At 55.9% G+C, this 19,065-nt stretch overlaps 6 protein-coding genes across 6 annotated transcripts; 2 read left to right on the forward strand and 4 right to left on the reverse strand.

The window, feature by feature from the left end:
- Positions 1–446: 446 nt before the first annotated feature.
- On the reverse strand, positions 447–3,654 carry CkaCkLH20_11721 (carboxymuconolactone decarboxylase; the record flags this gene model as incomplete). Its single annotated transcript, XM_038894435.1, has 4 exons — positions 447–517; positions 594–669; positions 3,004–3,336; positions 3,382–3,654. The coding sequence occupies 4 exons, from the start codon at positions 3,652–3,654 to the stop codon at positions 447–449; spliced, it is 753 nt and encodes a 250-aa protein (XP_038740283.1).
- A 448-nt stretch (positions 3,655–4,102) lies between these two features.
- On the forward strand, positions 4,103–6,784 carry CkaCkLH20_11722 (uncharacterized protein; the record flags this gene model as incomplete). Its single annotated transcript, XM_038894436.1, has 4 exons — positions 4,103–4,186; positions 4,280–4,384; positions 4,432–5,116; positions 5,166–6,784. The coding sequence occupies 4 exons, from the start codon at positions 4,103–4,105 to the stop codon at positions 6,782–6,784; spliced, it is 2,493 nt and encodes an 830-aa protein (XP_038740284.1).
- A 376-nt stretch (positions 6,785–7,160) lies between these two features.
- Positions 7,161–9,900, reverse strand: CkaCkLH20_11723 (glycosyl transferase family 8; the record flags this gene model as incomplete). Its single annotated transcript, XM_038894437.1, has 9 exons — positions 7,161–7,406; positions 7,482–7,568; positions 7,644–8,029; positions 8,084–8,346; positions 8,399–8,696; positions 8,756–9,524; positions 9,595–9,701; positions 9,759–9,786; positions 9,862–9,900. 9 exons carry the CDS (start codon positions 9,898–9,900, stop codon positions 7,161–7,163), a joined length of 2,223 nt encoding a protein of 740 aa, XP_038740285.1.
- Positions 9,901–13,067: 3,167 nt separating this feature from the next.
- CkaCkLH20_11724 (uncharacterized protein) lies at positions 13,068–14,426 on the forward strand (the record flags this gene model as incomplete). Its single annotated transcript, XM_038894438.1, has 2 exons — positions 13,068–13,112; positions 13,755–14,426. The coding sequence occupies 2 exons, from the start codon at positions 13,068–13,070 to the stop codon at positions 14,424–14,426; spliced, it is 717 nt and encodes a 238-aa protein (XP_038740286.1).
- A 274-nt stretch (positions 14,427–14,700) lies between these two features.
- On the reverse strand, positions 14,701–16,098 carry CkaCkLH20_11725 (cation efflux family protein; the record flags this gene model as incomplete). The annotated part of the gene is made up of 1 exon (XM_038894439.1): positions 14,701–16,098. The coding sequence occupies one exon, from the start codon at positions 16,096–16,098 to the stop codon at positions 14,701–14,703; it is 1,398 nt and encodes a 465-aa protein (XP_038740287.1).
- Positions 16,099–17,569: 1,471 nt separating this feature from the next.
- Positions 17,570–18,527, reverse strand: CkaCkLH20_11726 (hydrolase; the record flags this gene model as incomplete). The annotated part of the gene is made up of 2 exons (XM_038894440.1): positions 17,570–18,406; positions 18,462–18,527. 2 exons carry the CDS (start codon positions 18,525–18,527, stop codon positions 17,570–17,572), a joined length of 903 nt encoding a protein of 300 aa, XP_038740288.1.
- Between the last annotated feature and the right edge of the window lie 538 nt (positions 18,528–19,065).

Below are 19,065 nucleotides of genomic sequence, written 5' to 3' on the forward strand. Positions count from 1 at the left end.
GCATAGGCTGCGCAAGCGCTGAGACCCCGGCTGGCGGCGTATTTGCTCTGTCGGTCTCTCTATCTCTCAGGATGCCGCGGTACGGGTGATTTCTCACCGAGAGTTTGTTGGACGTGGCGCCGGTTCTGCAAGTGTCGTCGCAATGGTGTCTTGTCTTGGCCGAGTCCTCCACGGGTCCGCATTGGAAAGGATCACTTGAACGCAGCGCGAGGCCTAGAAGCGAGGCAGACTGTGACAAGACATCGTCGGTGAGCTTTGGGGTCTCGCTCGGTTGGCTTTGGATGAGACGACAGGACAACGAGACGGAATATCCCACGCCGAGCCGTTGTCAGTACCACTCGCACTTTCTTTGTGAGGCCTCACTCCTCGGTCGAGCCAACCAAGCCCGTATCGAAACGCCTCATTTTTTCCTTGCCACTGCTTCTCCGGTCAACAGTTCGCGACGGTCAGCGTGGTGCTTTGCAGTCGATACTGACCGAGAGGGCAGAAATGCCGCCGTTGGCGAAGAAGGGGTTCACTAGAACCTCAAGTGCAAGTGCGCAAAAATGCCAACAATGCGAGATCCAAGCGTAAACAGCTACTGGCTGCCATACCGAAGTCTTGGGACCATCCAGACCGGCGGGACTGGCCATCCCAGCAGGAGGCGCCGCCATCCTGCAGAACACTAGCCTGTGTGCAGCTCAATAACCTGTTCGCGCGAAAAATGGACCTCCTGTGATGCCGTTGAAGAGGGGGCTAGATTCTAAACGATGCGGTGCTCGACCAAGCCAGGGCGTGTGCATCGTCTGTAAGTCCCGTTGATGTTGCCATCTATGCCTGTGCGAGGCGTCTGGGCGAGGCCTTGGTCTAAGGACGCGCACTCTGCTGGTTAAGACGACGGTGCTAAGAGGCCGGATTTCTTGTTCCCCACAATCAAAAAAAGAGACTTGCGAGGGCGAAAGAGAAAGAAAGAAGAAAACAGAGTCCCAAACGGGTCTCACGGACAAGCCCATTGACCCGACGCAGCGGGTTTCGACCGGCGCCACGCCGCCCCCCCGACGATGGCTCGAGCTGGAGGAAATGCCACACCAGACGGCTCAAGATTGCCCAAAGGATTCTAGATGCGCCCTGTAGCCACGTGTGATGAGAGTGCAAGGGTCGTCGAAGGGGGGTTTAGCGAGAGAGTTGGGTTAGCTCTGAGATGCGGCGGCCCTGAGATATCGTCAACCCGGTGAGGCAGGCCGTCGCGCCGATAGGCCCTCAGACGAGGTATACGGGCATTACCGAGGCAATGGGAAGCTGCCGGTCGCGGATGACGGGATGCAGTCTTCGGACGACAGGTCAGCGAGCGCCGAGGACGGTGGACGTATGGAGGTGATTCTGACGATCTCGAACAAGTTGGATTCAATAGTTTCATCCACTGCACCCACTGCCGATGACAGATACGGGTCCGACTTGCGGGACGGCCAGGCAGCGGCATGGATACAAACAGGATGTCATGATGATCCGGGGCATCGAAGATCACCTTGACAGGCATTGTGTCCGTAGGGTACGGATAGGCAGCCAACTCGCGGCTCCCGGCCAGTGTTCTGGACCCTCGACGAACAGCACTGATTAACAGACGGGGGGCGACGTGTGATGGTTGGCTTTGGAGCGGATGAGTGATCACTGGAGACCAAATGAGGGATGGAAGGGGGAGGGAGGCAAGGGTGTGTTCACGGACGAAATGGCTTCCGAGATTAATTGCTGCAAGCCCACTCACTGCCCAGCCCAGCCAGATGCATGGTCGGCGACCACTTTGGCTCTTCTTCCCCGAAATGCCCACCCTCCACGGCGCCACCCAAGTCCGACTTCAAGTCCAACTCCCTCGCACTTTGGACTGTCACTCGCGCCTGTCAACCTCTTATTCCCTACCGGGAAAGATCAGCACGCCAATGCTGTCATTGTTTTTTCTTCCCGTGCCGGACGTGGTCTTCTCTCTCTCTCTCTCCACCTTGGCGGTAGCCAAACAGAACGCTGCTTTGAAGACATGATGCAGGGGTTTGCTGATGATGTGCTGTCGCATCGAGACCTGCCTCTTTGCCTTTCTTTATTTACACTCCTCGTCTGAGGCAACGGATGGTGACATTGGCCAGGCATGGATCGTGATGTTGATGATGATACCTTCAGACTCGTTCATGGGTTGTCGACAGGGTTCCTATCCGTACTGTCCCCGCCATCCGGTCTGCGTATGATACAGACCTCCCAGGCCGCACACATCCATCGTCTGGCTAGGAAACCCAGCGCCAATCTGGTCCGGGTTGCACAATATGACCCGTGGCAGGCCTGTCTTCCCCATGTTCGTCCTTTCGCTTGTACTACTACGAATAGGTAGGATTGCGCATGCGACATTCCGATACATGTCCCATCTGCAGTTGCATACGGCCGTACCAAACTATGCACATCGGCCGCTCAACACCCATGCTTGCAGCTATCCTGCTTCATCGTACCACGGTCTATGGTCACGGGAGCACAATACATCACATACGACGCATGCCCCTTGGTTGTCAGTGGTGGTGGACCAGATTATTGAGCCTGGCTCGCCTCGGTGTGTCTGTCTCCTGAGTTCTCGCTTATTGCGGAACTAATTCCAGCAGCGGAAACTTGTGTGTAGAGCCTCACGACATCGGATCCGGCAATCGGTTGGTAAACTCGGTTTGACAAGGCGTACTCGCTGCTCGTTGGTGAGGCAGACAGCTCTGGCGGAAGAAAGAACAGGCCTCTCTAGACGGCGATGCGACTTCTTGTAGAAATGTATCGGGCGTCAGACATCCGCGACCTCGCTGCGCCATCCCCATCCGTTTGGCACATCGGCACCGAGCTGTCTCATGCCTGAAGCTTCACATATCTCGATAACGATACCTCTTACAGCTCTTACTTCGTCTACCGACGCCCCTACATTGAGAGCGCCTCGTAGATGGCCTTTCAGTTGTGGATTAACCTGCTGCTATTAGCACAGTTCTGAACTGGCCCGGGCTGACTTACATCCTGCGGTATAAGCCCAGCTATGAGAACGTACGACGTTTCCAACGGAGACAATACGTTGGTGTTGCTCAAAACGTAGCCGTACATCAATCGCGCAGTCAGCCCCAAGTCCTCAGTGCCTGACCTGTCTAGTTGACTCATGATTCGCCTGGATATCTTGCCATAAATGTTGTTCCAGAAGTCATGCCCCCTTTCAAAGATTTTGGATATCGGCGTGTGGTGTATATCCCGATTCCGAGCGGTAGGGGATACGTCAAGTGAACCATTGTTGTCTGGTTCGTCACGAAGATGTTCAGGCGTCACTTTCTTCAACTCCATGAGGGAGTTGATCGTCTGTTCGATGTTAGCGAGAAGTTGCCTTGGCACATTTGGGCCTACCTTGGGCAAGCCTCCAACTGCAGACGCTTTGATGAGAGCCTCTCTCAGCTTTCTTGATACGGTGAGCTGTTCATCCGCCCCAGGCTTGAGATCGTCGGGCCCGACGCCGTGCTTCATAACATGCTTGTAAATTTGCGGTATCTCTTCGGGACGGTTGAGCACTGTCAGTGTTGTGGCCGCAATGAAGTACCACGCATGACTGGGGATGTGCGGCCTGTTTCTAATCGACACAAGAAGCGCCGGTGTAACGATGGGTGTCAATCCGGATGCCATTTCGACTTCCGTGACTGATCTTCATTCTTTGCAGTTTGAAAACAGTTTGTCCATCTTCACTCGACATTCCAACAGAAAATCAAACTGGTACAAGGCACTTTCTCAGTCGTATGGTGTTGTAAGGACATTCGACGCCTGCCATCAATGGAGTGGGGACGGTTTGGTGATGTCGGAGTTCGGCGGCGGCCCGGCCGACGTCGGGTGGTTCTGCCGTCGGAGTCGGCTCAAACTAGTTCCGGGTGATGGAATGATCCCCGCCAGTGAAAGGAACCATCACGTGCTCAGCTTAGCGTCCGCCTGGGGTGTCCTGCGTCACTGCTCAGGTAATCCACCTCAGTTGAGTGGATGCTTGTCACTAACGTGGCATCTACTACGAGCTCCGTCCGACGTGCCAACCAACGCCGCGCGCATCCGGACTTACTTTGGCTTGCATCAACACCATGGGCACTTGAGGGTCTCCCTCACTCCAATCTACGAATACCGTGCTTTCAGCCCATCAGAAATCAAGATGAGGCTCGCGTGGTATGCAGGGGTCAGTCTCTTCCCAAGGAAGTATCGAGCTTCATTCGCATAGCTCCAAAGCCATCGCCGCCCGTCACCTCTCCAACATGCTGACTCTCGACAGGTATCCACGGCCCTGGCGGCCACGGTCGTCGTGTCGGCCTTCCACCAACGAGCCAACTTCTATTCGGCCATGGTATACCTCGCGCAAAGTAACTTTTGCTTGCTAGTTGGTACCCTCAACGATCGCGACGAAGCTCAGCTGACATTTTGCAGGTCCTGGTCAACTTCATCTACCTTATTTACGGCACCATGATATACGGCCTGCAACGACTTCTGTACGGCCCCTTGCGACAAGTCGAGGTCGAGCAGCTCTCAGAAAGAGCATGGTTCGCCATTACCGAAACATGCCTGGCGATGACGATTTTCAGAGAAGAGATTGGTGCATGGTTTCTCGTCATGTTTACCGCTCTGGTGACGGGCAAGGTCTGGGGATGGATCGGTGACGGCCGCGTCGAGGTACTCGAACAGCAGCCACCCACGAACCCGGGCCTCTTCCACACCCGACTTAGCATTTCACTCCTCTTGAGCCTAGTCTACGACACTTGGCTGCTTCGATACACTGTGAACACGGTAATCCAGCAAGCGCGACCCAATATGATGGTTATGTTTCTCTTTGAGTTTGCCGTCTTAGCAACGTGTTCGGCACGGACAGGTATTCGTTACTTGGTTTCGGTGATGGAACAAAATATTGTCAAGACCCAGACGAGGCAGCGTCTAGAGGAGCGACGGAGACAGGTCCGCGAGGAGCGCGAGGAGCTACTCCGACAAAGAGAACAAGACGGTGGCGCAAGCGACGACGCGGACCTCCCGCGCGAGGAGGACATTGACGAAATGGATATTGAGGTTCCGGGATGGGAGGCAAAGGGCCAGTGGATTCTGATTCTCGATCTCATTGCTGGTAAGTTGGACGACCCGACCCCTCATGCATGTATACGCTGACAATTCAGATTGCGTCAAACTCGCCATCTATCTGGTCTTTTTCGGCATCCTACTCACCTTCTACGGCCTCCCTATCCACATTATGCGAGACCTTTTCATGACTGCTCGCTCCGTCATCAAGAGAGGCTCTGCCTTGTGGCGCTACCGCAAGGCCGTAGAGGACATGAACAAGTACCCCGATGCCACGCAAGAGGAGCTCTCGCGGGAAGACACTTGTATCATCTGCAGAGAGGAGATGCGGCCATGGGACCCTAATTCTGGGGCGGTTGAACGTGTGCGCCCCAAGAAGCTGCCTTGTGGACATATCCTTCACTTTGGATGCCTCAAGAGCTGGCTGGAGCGTCAACAAGTGTGTCCGACATGCAGAAGTCCAGTCGTCGTCAACAACAACGCCGCGGCTCCTCAGAACCGCGAAGCCGTACTCGCCAGAATCGGTCTCGGTGGACTCGGCGCCGCGCCTGCGGCTCCCGCCGGACCGCAACCACCTGGAGGCAACGCACCAGCTGCGCCCGGAGTTCAACCCGCTCAGCAGGCTCCCAGAAACGGTGCTGCCCGAGTATTTCAGCTGGGCCCGCTACGCCTCGGTTTCGCTCAGGGTGAGAACATGCAGCAGCTGGCCCAGCAAATGGGTGTTCCGCCTGAAGCAATCCCAACACCTCCTCAAGCAGCGCCAGCTGGGCCGTTTACGCCAGCTGTACAGACGCCGGGCGGTAACAACATGACGGCGATCCGTGGACAGATACAGCAACTCGAGCAAATGATTCAGCGGGAGGTTCTGTCCCTGCAACACATGCATAATGAGCTACAGACGCTCCAGCTCCTGACGGCAGAGCTGGGCCGTATCCGTCGGCTGCAACAGCAACAAGAACAGGTACAGAATATACTGCACAATGCCGGCCAAAATGTCGCCGCCACCACGGCCGTCGATGCTGGAGCCGCGCAGTTTCCGCCTCAGCTGCCCATCCCACCCATGCCATTGGCGCAGTTGCCAATCCAACAGCTGAGGGTTAACGCACCTGTGGTGACGAGACACGGAACGACAACCCAGTCCAACGCGATACCCGCTGGCAGCGCCGAGCTTCCGGAGGGCGTCGTCATCCCGCCGGGATGGTCTCTTCTGCCTCTTCAGCGGCTGGACGGCGCCCCAGTTGCAGCTTCGCCCCAAACCTTCCCGGAGACTGCTCCGTCGACTTCTGGCGACAACCCCGAAGCACTGGCACACACGCAAGCCCAGCCTGCGCCTGTCCAAGTGACCGAGACGAGCAATTCGGCCACGCAGGCCGCCTCCGCCAGCTCGACGTCTCAAGCGAACGAACCGGAGCCCAGGCAGGAAACTGTACAGGGCTCCAATGCCCCGGCAGAACGGGTCGAGTCGCCAACCGTCCTCGCTCCAAACCCGGTACTGCCCAACTGGGGCGGTGCGAACCAGCTGTTCGGTAACGGCCGAGGCTTGTCCGGACTGGGTAACCCGACACCGTCCGAGTCGTCGACCGAGGAGCGCAGACGGGACGAGTCCGCGACCAGAAGCTCGGAGATGGTGGCTTCGGCACAAGAGGAGAGCGCCGAGGACAGCAGCAAGGGGAAGGGCAAGGCCGTCACGGTTGAGGAGGCCGAAGACGACGAGTAAACGAGGTAGACAGCGGGCAGGCATTCAGCGGCGTTATGGGCGGTTTTGGCCTTGGTGTAAAAATCATACCACTTTTTGTAGGAATACTAGCGCATTGTTTACGCAGAAAAGATCGACCGTCAAGAACCCTTCATTACATTAGACTTGCACATTATACGTTCGTTTCAGACCATATGATGAGAATATGTACCATCACGGCTCCTGCTCCACGCTTCCTCGCATCATGCTCCTCGGCACACACTACATGCATGACCTCTGACTCCGGTTCAGTACAGTACTACGGCGTCTCCCCATGCACTCGATCCTAACCCCTCGTATTCGGTATATCGCTGCTGTGTGGATTAGATATTAGAGAGGACTGCTCACGCTTCTTCGCCTAGGTGTCGAGCACATCACGCTCCTCTTCCGTGGGCAACGCGGGCGTCTCCCTCAACGGCACGTCTTCACCCTTTTCCCATGCGGCGCCCGGGCCCTGGTAGGACGGCTCCGGGATGGCCGACGGCGCGGTGCCGGAAGACCGGGGCGCTGTCGAGTGATCCTGCTCACCACCAAGATTGCGCACTATGCTCAAGGCTACGCCGCCTTTTACCGGCTGCGGGCTGAGCACCACCCCTCCAGATGACTGCGCAAAATAAGTAGGTGAAAAAACTCCCTCTGAGCCAAAAGGCATGGGACGTGTTGGGATCTCGCGACTCACACCCTCAGGACCTCCCTCACCGCCAAGCTTCTTCAATAAAGCCTCCGACTGCTGCTTAGCCAGTTTCTGAAGCTGAGCCACAGGATCCTTTTGAGTTTGCAGAACGTTAGTCATGTCGCAAATACAGTCTGCGGGAGTCCGCCGAATTCCATGCACACATACCCAGTCCGACTGCGGCGGCACACCTTGAGCGACCGGCAGATCCTCCTCGTCTTCGCCTTCGCCGGTTCCAGGGCCACCGCCGCCCCAGAACTTCGGCCGACGAATAGGCGCGGGAGTGACTGGAAGACTAGGTCTATCGACTACGCTAGGGAAGTCGGTGAGCTTGAGCCCGTGCTCCTTTGCCGCCTTCCCACCAGGGATTCCCACCGAGCCTTGGCTCTTCCCACGACGATGCTTCTGAAGGCCCTCGACGTAGCGCTCAATCTCGGGCACTTCGTCCCAAGCATTCGTACGTGTGAAGGCGGTCCAAGGGTCTGAAGGGGCAACCTTGATGGTAGGGGTGGATGGGGTGCTGGGCTCGCTCTTTTGACCAGTTGTCGATGATCCTATAAGAGACGGCTCAGCATGAGCCTTGGGTATGGACGGCGCCGTTTTCTCACCAGTCGGTGTGCTCGATGGCTCCTCAGTCGTCGGCTCGGGGTCCGCGATGAAAATTCTGGTCGGCTTGGGTTGGTTCGCCTCCCAGGGAAAGATTGCCCGAGGTTTCTGCGAAGGCTTCTCTTTGGGCACCTCATACCACATGTTTCGTGGCGGGCTCGGGTATCGCTCGGGAGGCACAAACGGAGCGGGATCTTGGGACATCTCGTACACTTGTAAGGGAAAGTTGAGTGCCTCTGGTCTCGAGTCTGCCGGGGGCGGTTGTCTGAGCCAGTTAGTGCGTGTCCCATAGAGGGAGAGAGAATATCAAGACATACCTTTGAGCATCCCATGTTGGCGCGGGGGGAGGGCTTGGCTCTCGCCGCGGCTCCGCGGATGGTGGTGTAGGGCCCCGTTCGTGGTGCGCTGAAACCTGCTCTGGTCTAGCCTCAGTTTGCGTTCCAGCAGAAGCACTAAAGGACTCGCTGAGAGGGGAACATGACGAGGGGCCAGCTTGATACGCGATCTCAGGCTGAGGTCCTTGACCGGGGTTACGGGGCGGCGTTTCATGCTGCGCGTGCGGCTCGAGGGACTGGCCATGGACATCATGGTTCGGAGGGCCATGAGCCTCATGCCCTACATGGAGCGGCACAGGGGAATAGAAGCTACCGCGACCATGGGAAGATAGTGCTCACCGGTTGATGCTAAATGAGGAGCCTGTGGCTGCGGCTGGAATTCCCCCTTAGTAAAGTATTGCACAATCTCCGGAGCTTTGTGTTCGTGTTGCTGGTACGCGTCGTGGGATTGCGAGGGAGGAGCAGATCTCGTTTCCTGATCCAGACGTGAGCCTTTGCTCTGTTGAAGCTCTTTGTGACCCACTGTAGCTCTGTAATGCCTATCGTAGACAGCCCACCATCTGCCGACCATGTCTTCGAAAGGCGAATCGCTCTGACTAGGCTGCCTTCCCTTGAACCAAGGCTTTTCGGGCCCGATGAAGTGCACCATGTTTATGCTCGATTGGAAGTGGCGGTACGCAGGGATGTATTGGTAGTGCGCTGACGGGGTGACGTTGTAGGTGAAGCTGATGCGGTTGTACGTGTTCTTGAAGTGCATGTTCAGTAGACCTTGGTCAGCACCATCGAACGAGATACCTCGCTCGGCCATGGCCATCAGGGCGTAGTAATCGCCCATGTTTGGGCTGAGGACCATGACACCGGTGTTGAAGAGGTCAGGCCAGCCAATGTCAGGGGCCGCGGAAAAGGGCGCGGCAATGTCGAACAGCTCGTCGGGAGCTCGGTAAGCGACGACATCGGCGTCAATGTAGACAATCTTGGAGAACTGGGTTTGTCGCCAGAGGTTGACCTTTGTGAACGCAGAGTGCAGGTCAGGTCGGTTCATGAGATAGAGATTAGCGGGTCGGTCGTTGCGTATTCTGGGGACGGGAATGACATGGTCGTAAACGGCCTGGACGGGACGTATCAGCCTGAAGCTCGCGGAAGCTCAAAAGCGAGCGGAGGTATGGGGTGAGTCTGACCTTGAGTTCGGTGATAACCTCAGCGGAGACGGTATCGAGGGTGACAAGGACCACCAGCTGCTTCGAAGTGCCAGCATCACGCAGAGAATGAGCGAGGACTAATGCGCCTGGTACCAAACGTGTCAGTAATGATGCGAGAAGCGAATTGAGTAGTCAAAACCGACCTGGAAGGTATGTGTCGTTCAACAGAAGCTATACCAATGCGGCCATTAGCTCTTTGTTTACTTTTTTTTCCCGGGGCTTACGATGACAATCGGGCCCACGAACCGTTGCATAGACTTGTTCCCCTCCACGAAGGGCGGCCATTGTGTAAAGGAGGCGTTCCGAGACACGAAGCTAAAGGGACCAAAAGAAAACCAACAAGACAGCGACAACGACAGGTGTCAGCGAATGGCCATGGACGATATAATACAAGTGTCCCGTCAGAATTGGTGGTGTAGCACGGTGGAAGTTGATGTACGGACAGAGGGACGGGCGGAAGAAGGTGTGGCGGGGATGGGAGCCGTGCGTTCCAAGGTAGAGAGGTTCACCTCAGGTCCAGTCCAGGTCCAGGCCCGGTGCGATGGAGTCGAGTGCGGAGAGAGTGAGGAGGCGTGGAGTAGTTAGTGTACAACGCGCAGGTGGACACGCAGAGTAGGCCGGGGTACCTTGCTGTGCTCGTGTTCAGGTGGTGATGCGCAGGTTGGCGTAGTTGGGTATTCGTGGAAGCTCCCAGAAAGAGGACGAGCGAGGCCGGGCTCGAATGAGGAGATATGGAGGAAAACGAGGTTGAAAGGAAGAATTGGGAGGGATGCCACTATTGGTAAGAAAATTGTTAATGGTTCTCGCAAGCAGGGCAGGCATAGGCATGCGTGAAGACTGGACTGATCAGTCAGTTCGTCTGTGGCTCGTAATCATATCATTAGCGGGAAATCCGTGTTAGTCGCGATGCAATGTCATGTTTTTTTCCCGTGAGGAGCTTCAGGTCATGGTGCAGCGAGGCGGGATGTAAGGTAGGTGCGTGTACGTCGTAGCACGAATGAGAGAGACGTACCGCTGCGAAATATCGCCAACAATAGCCAGGTAAGGGCGAAGCAGCCGAGTACTTCTACTTGTTGGAGAGCGATGATGGGTTACCAGGGGTCGAGAAGAGCGGACCCCGGCGGCGATGCAGGTTGGGATAGGACAAGAAGCACGGCGTGGGTCGTGAGTCGCGGGTCGTGGCAAGCAGCACTAGACTAGCAAGGCCATTGCAGCATGGGCAAGAGATTGCGGCGCGACGATGTGCTGGCCAACAAGTCACAAGTCAGCGACGGACGTGGTGGCCTGGATACGAAGAGGCGATAATGATGGCAAGGTATCCATCCGTAGGTAGGGACTCGGTAGGTATCGATAGGATGAGGGATGACGCCGGTCTGTCGCCGCAAAAGAAGACATTAGAGACGACGTTTCGTCACCTCAGCTGAAGATGGAGCTTGGAGCACAAGGTGCCTTATTTCCAGCGGGTCCTTGCGTGTTGTTATCTGCACCTTCCTTGACTCTAACGTCCTTAATCCCTCTCTACCTACCTTATCCCATATGTTCACACAATCTGTCTCAAGGTACCTTAAGGTAGTACGGATACCGATCTGCGTATTCGTTTGATGTCGTATTTTCTGTCTTGCCATATTTTTTATTCTTCCCAATCGATCCCTTTCGAATCGGCGTACAGATTGGAAGAGGGTGGTGGGTGACATTGATTCGCTCAGAAACCCTTGTAACGCGTGAGCCTTTCATTCCCGGGTTCGCGGGATTCAGAGACAGAAAACGACTCAGATATTTCAGACCATTCTTCCGCAGTTGGAGAGTCCTTCTTTGCGCATCGTATCGTGGCATGTCCCACAATCCATCATCGGTCGGTATTCCGCGTCGTCAAACTTGCAGGGTCCAGTGCCTGATGGAGGGGCTTGTTGTGTTGGCCTTCATCAGACAACATTCCGCTGACCAACGTGGAGACACCATTGTTAATTTAGCAAGGCATGTAGACAAACGGAAAAGCCCTTGGGATAGGACTGTGGGACTGCATCTTGGTCTGGCGCGTATGATGATGGTATTGCTGCATAGCAGATGGCATACTGAAGTATGGCCCGAGATGTCCACTTAAGTCGAAATCAAAGCTCAACAGTTTCTTGCCCAACTGTGGTTGTGTTGTCCAGTGTGTTGACACAATGACTGACAGCGACAGCGACAGTGACAGGCGTTGCATAAATCGTCTGATGTAAATCAAGATTCCCATAGTTGGGGCGTGCATAACCATCTCTAACCGCCATGGCCATCCATGTCTGTCTGTGTGCGCGTCGTTGGAGAGGAAAGGCATAAAGAGAAGAGACAGAACCTACATCGTCATCCTTCCGCCACATTACGGCGATACCTTTCGCAGCGCAGCGCAGCACTGGACCTAACTTGGCTTCCTGCCGGCAGTGAGGTCTCGCGTGAGTTTCTTCTGCAAGTCGGTCCAAATTACTATGTGACGGTTACCATGGCCGGATACTTCCATATGTGAGATCTCCTCCGATACCTACCTACCTGTACCTAAGGTAAGGTAGGTAGATAGGCACCTACGCTACAGCGTACCAGCAGGTGAGCCCACCTGTAGGTTCAGTGTCATCCACCCCGATGGAAGCTTCCCCGCACCCGCACCCGCACCCGCACCGGCACCCGCAACCGCCACGGACTCCCGCTGGGTCTTGCCTGCTTCACGTCAGCACTTTTTCACCTGGCATCGACCTAGCACTTGAGGCAAGTCATCCTCGGCTGGAATTGGTTAGAGGAGGGCTGTTGCTTCCCTTTGTCAGAGACGCTCTCATCCGGGCAGTCTCAGAAATAAAGCACTTTGACACTACCTACCCACCTCACCTATCATTACCTACCTTACGCAGTACCTTAGTCGTCTCAGTCTCGGTCTCAGTCTCAAGCTCAGGCTCAAGCTCGGTTCCATACCATCCATCCTTGGACGCCGTACTTTACCTAAGGTAGGGAGGGAAGTAGGCTGGACTGTCTAATGGAATGAAGGCCGACCCCGAGCCGGACGCTCTGGATTAAATCCGCAGTCTCCTCGATCTCGCATCCATCTCTTCCCATCACTCCGGTCGCCTCATTCATCCCTTCCAGTGCCTCCCGTCGCCCGTACCAGGTTCTGCCTCTGCCTCTGCCTCTGCCTCTGCCTCTGCCTCCGCTTCCGCTTCCGCCTCCGCCTCCGCTTCCACCTTTTCCTCCCGTTTGCCCGTTTGCCCGTTTGCCCGTTTGCTGTCGCTGTCGCTGTCGCTGTCGTCGTCGCTGCTGCTCGTTGCCGCCCTCCAATAAGGTAGCCAGGGTCGGGTCCCCAATTCCCCTCTTCACCCGCAAGGTGAGGTCAGTGTCCTGCCGCTCTTCCCCAAAAAGAGGAACGGATATCGCACCCGACCATGACCATGATGGAATCGACTTTACCCCTACTTGGTCACTCGAACCGAGCAATGTCCACCTCCCATCATTCACTCGATTTGCAGCAAACTCGCCTGGTAAGTCCATGCTTGCTTTTCCCCTCCTTCACCTCCTCTCCCCGCTGTCGACACTACCGTCTCATGTCCATACCTACCTTACCTACCAGTCAGTCTTTACCCCATCCTGACTGCACCTCCCACCTCCCACCTCTTGTACCGCCTCTGTATTCATCGCCGGGGATTTATCCCCATCCTCGTTAGCCTTGGGTTCTTTGAGTTCCCCACGATATTCTCAGCACATGGCTGGTCACGAGTGTGGATCGTCCGGGGAAATCGCCCTCATCGCCGCCCAACCTACGTCACCACACCTACACCTGCACCTACACCTGCACACAGCACCACATATCAAAGTCATCAAACCAATATCCAGCTCGCCGCCACCCCGGACCACCTTTGAAGAAGTCAAGTTGCAGCAGCAAAAGATGGGATTCGTGATGCCACCGATCTGCACAAAGGGTCCACCCCGTACAGATACCGTACATCAATGCCGCATCACCAGTCGGCCCAGTCGGCCCAGTCGTCCTAGTGTTCCCGTCATCTCGTCTGCACGTTACCGCGTCTCTTCCGATTTCTGCATGCTTTCCCGGCGAAACCCACCTACCTTTACTCTGGACCTCCAGCCTGGTTGGTGCTGACTGCCTTTTCTTTCCCTGTCTGTAGCCGCTACGTCCTGCCGTCCCGGAACCAGTCCCGCGTCGCCTAACCTTTCTCGATCTCCCTTACGAGCTTCGCCTAGACATCTACGAGCTACTCCTCCTCTCCGCAGAGCCCGTCATAGTCTCCAGCAGCCGCCGCCAGCTTCGCGTCAAGGTTGAGCCGCCGGAGCATCAGAACGCATATCTGCGTGCCCCGCGTCCGACGCCCCGTACAGTGACCCTCAATCACAGGAAGCCCCATGTGGCCCTCCTGCAGACATGCCGCCAGATCAACCGCGAAGCCACACCGCTTCTCTACCGCAAGAATGACTTCATCGTGGGTTTGAAGGTTTGTGCGAGTGGGGAGGCCAGAGTTCATCCAGAAGACCTGGCCTCGTTTTTTCCCTCCCTCCTCCGCCCTTCCACCATCCTCCACCTGCCGTCCATCACCTTCCGCGGTGCCTGTCTCTGCCATCACTGGCTCACTCTCGCGGCCGGCGAAGGTCGCACCATCAACGGCGCAGAGCTGGGCCGTGTATGCGGACACGCCGACGGCGACGTTGCACCAAGTATCCAGAACGCCCAGGCGGCGTATCTGATGCTCAGTGAAGGCCTTTGGGAGATGGAGAAAGGTCGGCAGCCCCTTATCCTCCTTTACGAACATGTGCTAAAGTCTCGTAGACTATGGAAGATTTAGAGCTTGCGCATTTTGCAATGCAAGCTACGGTCAGCGCTGCTTCATCTGGGGATCAGGTTCTTTGGCATTGCGTGCATAGCGAGATACGTCAGTTTGTACGAACTGGGGCGAAGACACGGCATAGACGTTGGATCAGCGGGGGAACCAACTAATTTTAATGGATCAATACTGTATCGATGTGTTCCTCTGTTCGTCGTTACGCGCGAGACTAACACAAACCCTGCGTGATGATGCTGAAAGCCAGGTCTCCAACCTCGATGCGTCCTTCCCACCACTACAGGTCCTTCTTGAAGGTATGCTCGGGTTTGTGAGTGGTCTCGTAGTCGATATGTACATAGGCCCGCTCCACGTCCGGCAGACTTTCCAACTTGACCTGCAGCGCCTCGGCCACGTCGTGCGTCTCGGCGAGCGTGTTCTCGCGGCCCATCACGATGTCCACCTCGGCAATGAGCCGAGGACCGGAATGGTAGACACGGACCGTGTCGATACCCTGGATGGCCGGGGAGTGCGTCAGACAAACATACGTGATGAGCTGCTGCGTCTCGACCGACGCAGTAACGCCCACCAACAACAGAAACTCGGCAATAGCGGTGCGCAGCCAGATGGCCGTGATGATCAAGGACAAGATTGTGGCGCCCATTGGGTCGATCCACCACTTAAGCTTTGATCCACCGACGGACGTGAGGATGCCGAAACCGTTGACGACCAGGTCGTTACGATGGTCGGACCACAGGATGCGTACCTGGGAGTAGCGGTTCCTCAGAGAAAAGCAGTACACAAAGAGGGCGAACTTGGTGGCGAAGGCCACAATGACGGCGATGATGGGCTCCAGGCGGAAGTTGTTCGTCTCTTCCCCCCCTTCTTCCCGCTTCGTGTTGCTGAGGTCGCGCGCGGCAAAGGCGATGATGATCATGGACACCGATATCATCAGGAAACAGAAGATCACGTTGCCTACGGTCTCCAGCCGTGCCTTGCCAGCCGGGAAGCGGCGGGGGTTGACGCTTTTGATGGCGTGCGCGGAAAGGATGAGCGCCAGGTTGCTGAGCGGGTCGAATACTGCGTCGGCCATTGTGGTAATGATGGACAGAGATCCGGTGGTGACGGCGGCGTAGACCTGAAGGACGGTAAGGATGATGTTGGCGACGAATGAGCCCCAGACGGCTATCTTGAACTGGAGGTGGGTGTCGCCTGCCTCCTGGCGCGCCTCTGCGACGTGTTGGTCGACGGACTTGAGCATACGCTCGATGGCGGCGTTCTGTGTTTCGTAGAACTCCTGGACCCTTCTGGGACGGGGTCGGGGGCCTCGTTTCGCATCCTTGCGGTTCCTCTTGCGGGAGCTGTTGGCTTTGATCTGGGCGAGGTCCTCCGGGGTCTTGAAGGCGGAGGACAAACCGTAGGGGTCGGAGTCGGGGCCTGTTCTGGGGGGGCGGGACTGGCTTTCGACATCGGTGGCGGTGGCAGAGTGACGGGGGACGGGTTCGTTCTTCTCGTTGTTCGCTGGGATCACCGTCTCCACGGCGGTGCTAGAAGCATTGGGGGCGATCTCATCGTTGCTTAGGTTCACTGAGCCACGCCGGGACGAGTGCCGCGAAGAGTTGGCGAGATGTGCGGGCGCGTGGAAGCGGAAGGGATGCGGGTGCATAGTGATACTCTTCGAGAGGTCGGGCTCCATGGCGACGTCAGGGTGAGGATGTGAGACCTTGCAGTAAGAAGAATCTATTTTACTGATCAGAACATTTCGAAATTTGGAGGTTTGTATGAAGACTCGGCCATCGGTTGAAGTGAGGAAGTGGCGAGGTCGAGGGAAGGTGTAATCTGTCCTTCGTTATCCTGCCCTCATTTGCGCTGCCGGCCAACGAAGAGGTCTCATCCTGCCCCAGCCTTTACCATAGGAATCAACATGATGGTCGCAAGCTGATCAGACAAGCTTCTCGGGAGCCGGACAAGTGGGCGGTGCGGGGGTAAGCGCGGCGGATGAGAGTCGAGCGGCTGAGTTGTCATTGAGCCATTCGTTGCTTCCTCATCTTAGCTCGTCACACGGGCTTGGAAGGAGAGGTTAGTGTCCACGCGAACTCGCCAGATACACAGCAATCTGAGCCAATCATTTGCCCACGATGGGAACACGACCTATGTTTGCATGGTGGCAGCTACCTGACCTTTCTTTGAAAGACGCGTGCTTCATGCCGGAATGGAGACAAAGACAATGTGTGTAAGACGGTTCCAGTGAGTTACTTAAAGCTTCTGCCTTGGCTGTCTTAAACAAGACTGTCATCGAAGTTGAACGGAAGGAAAACACACGACAGTACGACAGTTCAGCATGTTGCAATGAGTGTCGTAACGACGCGAGCCGCCTGTCAGCCTGTTGAAAGATACAGTTGCAGAGTGTGCTCGACGGCTTCGTGGAGCAGGCTCAGAAAGTGAAGGATGGCTTCATGTTGATTCCTCATCAACGGACCTCGGAGATATAGATCCTTGCCGTGGAATGTGCTCAGAGGCTCGCCGAAGTGGTGGTGATGTTATGCCCAATATGTATTTTCAGGGTCGTTTTGGTGAGGTCTGGGTCGTCTCGAATTCGAGAAGCTTCATAGACCAGGGGTGAAAGGCCACAATTACAATTTCATCGGTGTGGGTAAAGGAGATGACGTTGGGAACTCCGGATCGCGGCTCTACTTATGTTTCGAAACAAACGTCAACTGGAGCCGAGATGCCGGCGTCTTTCCCGGGCCCATTCGGGCGCGACCGAGACCCAGTCTGGTGCACCCGTTTGGTCTCCATCGACCGGTGTCTCATCAAGGCTGTGACGCTAGGGATGATCTGATGAAAGATATTGAACCTGCTTTCAACAAGTGAATACTGCGGTGCGATATATCTGGATAATGAGCCCATTTGGGACGCTATCCATAGAGCATATCTGGCGTCGGAATGGTTAATTATGGCTTTAAGCGTCCGTATTACCAACACTCCGAGGGTTCGACGCGGAATGTAGACGACAGCAGAAAGAGGCAATGAGTGGGAGGCTTGGGCAATAAAAACGACAAAGATGCTGGCAATCTGCCGGATCTATCACTGGAGAGTCTGACAAGACCACCATTACAGTTATGGTAACAACGATGAGTGACTAGGCGAACGCTGTCCAAAGCTTCCTATAGCTTGGATTCAGGTCTCGCAGAGTCACCCGCCCGCTCGAGAATCCAGTCCCCAACGTCCTTAAAGAACTCATCCTTGCAATGATCCGCATGCAACTGATGGTAGGCACCTTCATACGGCTTGTGCGTACAGTCCTCAATGCTCTGCGAGCCATACCAATTCTTGCTCGCATTGAAGCACGTCGTCTTGTCCTCGGTGCCGTGACCCAGCCAGAGGCTCTTGACGTTGGGGCTCAGCTTCAGCTTGCCATGGGCCAACGCGTCTGTCCGCTCAAGCATGCCGGCCAGACCCTCAAGGGTGCCGGTGTTGTGCATCAGCTCATCGTCCTTGATGCTCTGCTGCACAGCCTTGTCCCGGGTCAGGTTTTCGGCGGGGATCTCATTCACAAGCTGCTGCTTAGGGAGAAGGCGGCTGGCGAGCTTTCCAAAGAAAACTTTGAGGAAACTGGGCTCCTCGCCGGGCGTAAAGGCGATGAAGGGGCTCTCGAGGAGCCAGCCGCGGACCTGCTTGACGAGGTCGTCGTACTGGGGATCGCTGGCTAACGCGAGGACTTGACCGCCGCCCATGGAGTGGCCCATCACGAAGAGGGGAACATCGGTGGCAGACGACAGCTTGTCGCGGATGAAGGCGGCGACGTCGGCGAGGACGCGGGACGTCGAACCCGTGAGGCCTCGCTCAGCGGGCTTGGTTACGCTACGACCCCACCCGCGCTGATCCCAGGCGAAGACCTGGATGCCGCGGCCAGCGAGGTTAGGGAAGAGTTCATAGTAGCGTCCAATATGATCGCTGAAGCCGTGGACGAAGACGAGCTTGGCCTTGATGGGGCCTTGAGGCTATCTGATGTCAGTGAACAGGCTCCGAATAGCAGCATGTCTAGAGTAGACTCACTGTCCAGGTCTTGCTGTGGAGCTTCTGTCCATCGACCTCGAAAGTGCCTTCGGTTTCAGTAGCCATGATGTACTTGGCAAATTTCAGACAGATCTGTGAGTCGGGACACGAAGCGCACCTGTGGTTCAAATATCAGTCGTGGAGACTTCGAATTATGATGCCGGACGAAGAAGGAATCTTACTCCCTTGCTGAGACTTTCACGTGCTACCTGCCTTGAGGTTGGAAGGGTACTGAAGTAAGACACAGGTAAGGTACCTAAGGTAGTAGGCTATTTTCAAGTGGCGGAGGCATTGCACCCTTGTGGCGCCTGACATGCTCACTAATAAATTCCGCTTGCGGCAGGGGAGCTGCCCCCCAGCTGGGGGAGCTAGGAGAGCTTTGACACGCAGACTTGGCTTGAAGCAAAGCCGCTGCGAGTAAGTCACTGACTGCCCGACATCTCTCTCAACCTATCTGACTTAACTTTGCGAGTTTTCCGCAGTGGCAATACGACGGTCTATAGAATAACCACCCTGATCAATTATCTCATTTTTTGTTTCAGCAGTCTCCAGACATCGGTAAGATCGAGTGGAGTTGGTCTATGATGCTGTTTAACTGGGAATA

Source organism: Colletotrichum karsti, assembly GCF_011947395.1.
Source record: "Colletotrichum karsti strain CkLH20 chromosome Unknown Scaffold50, whole genome shotgun sequence".
NCBI classification, from domain to species: domain Eukaryota; kingdom Fungi; phylum Ascomycota; class Sordariomycetes; order Glomerellales; family Glomerellaceae; genus Colletotrichum; species Colletotrichum karsti.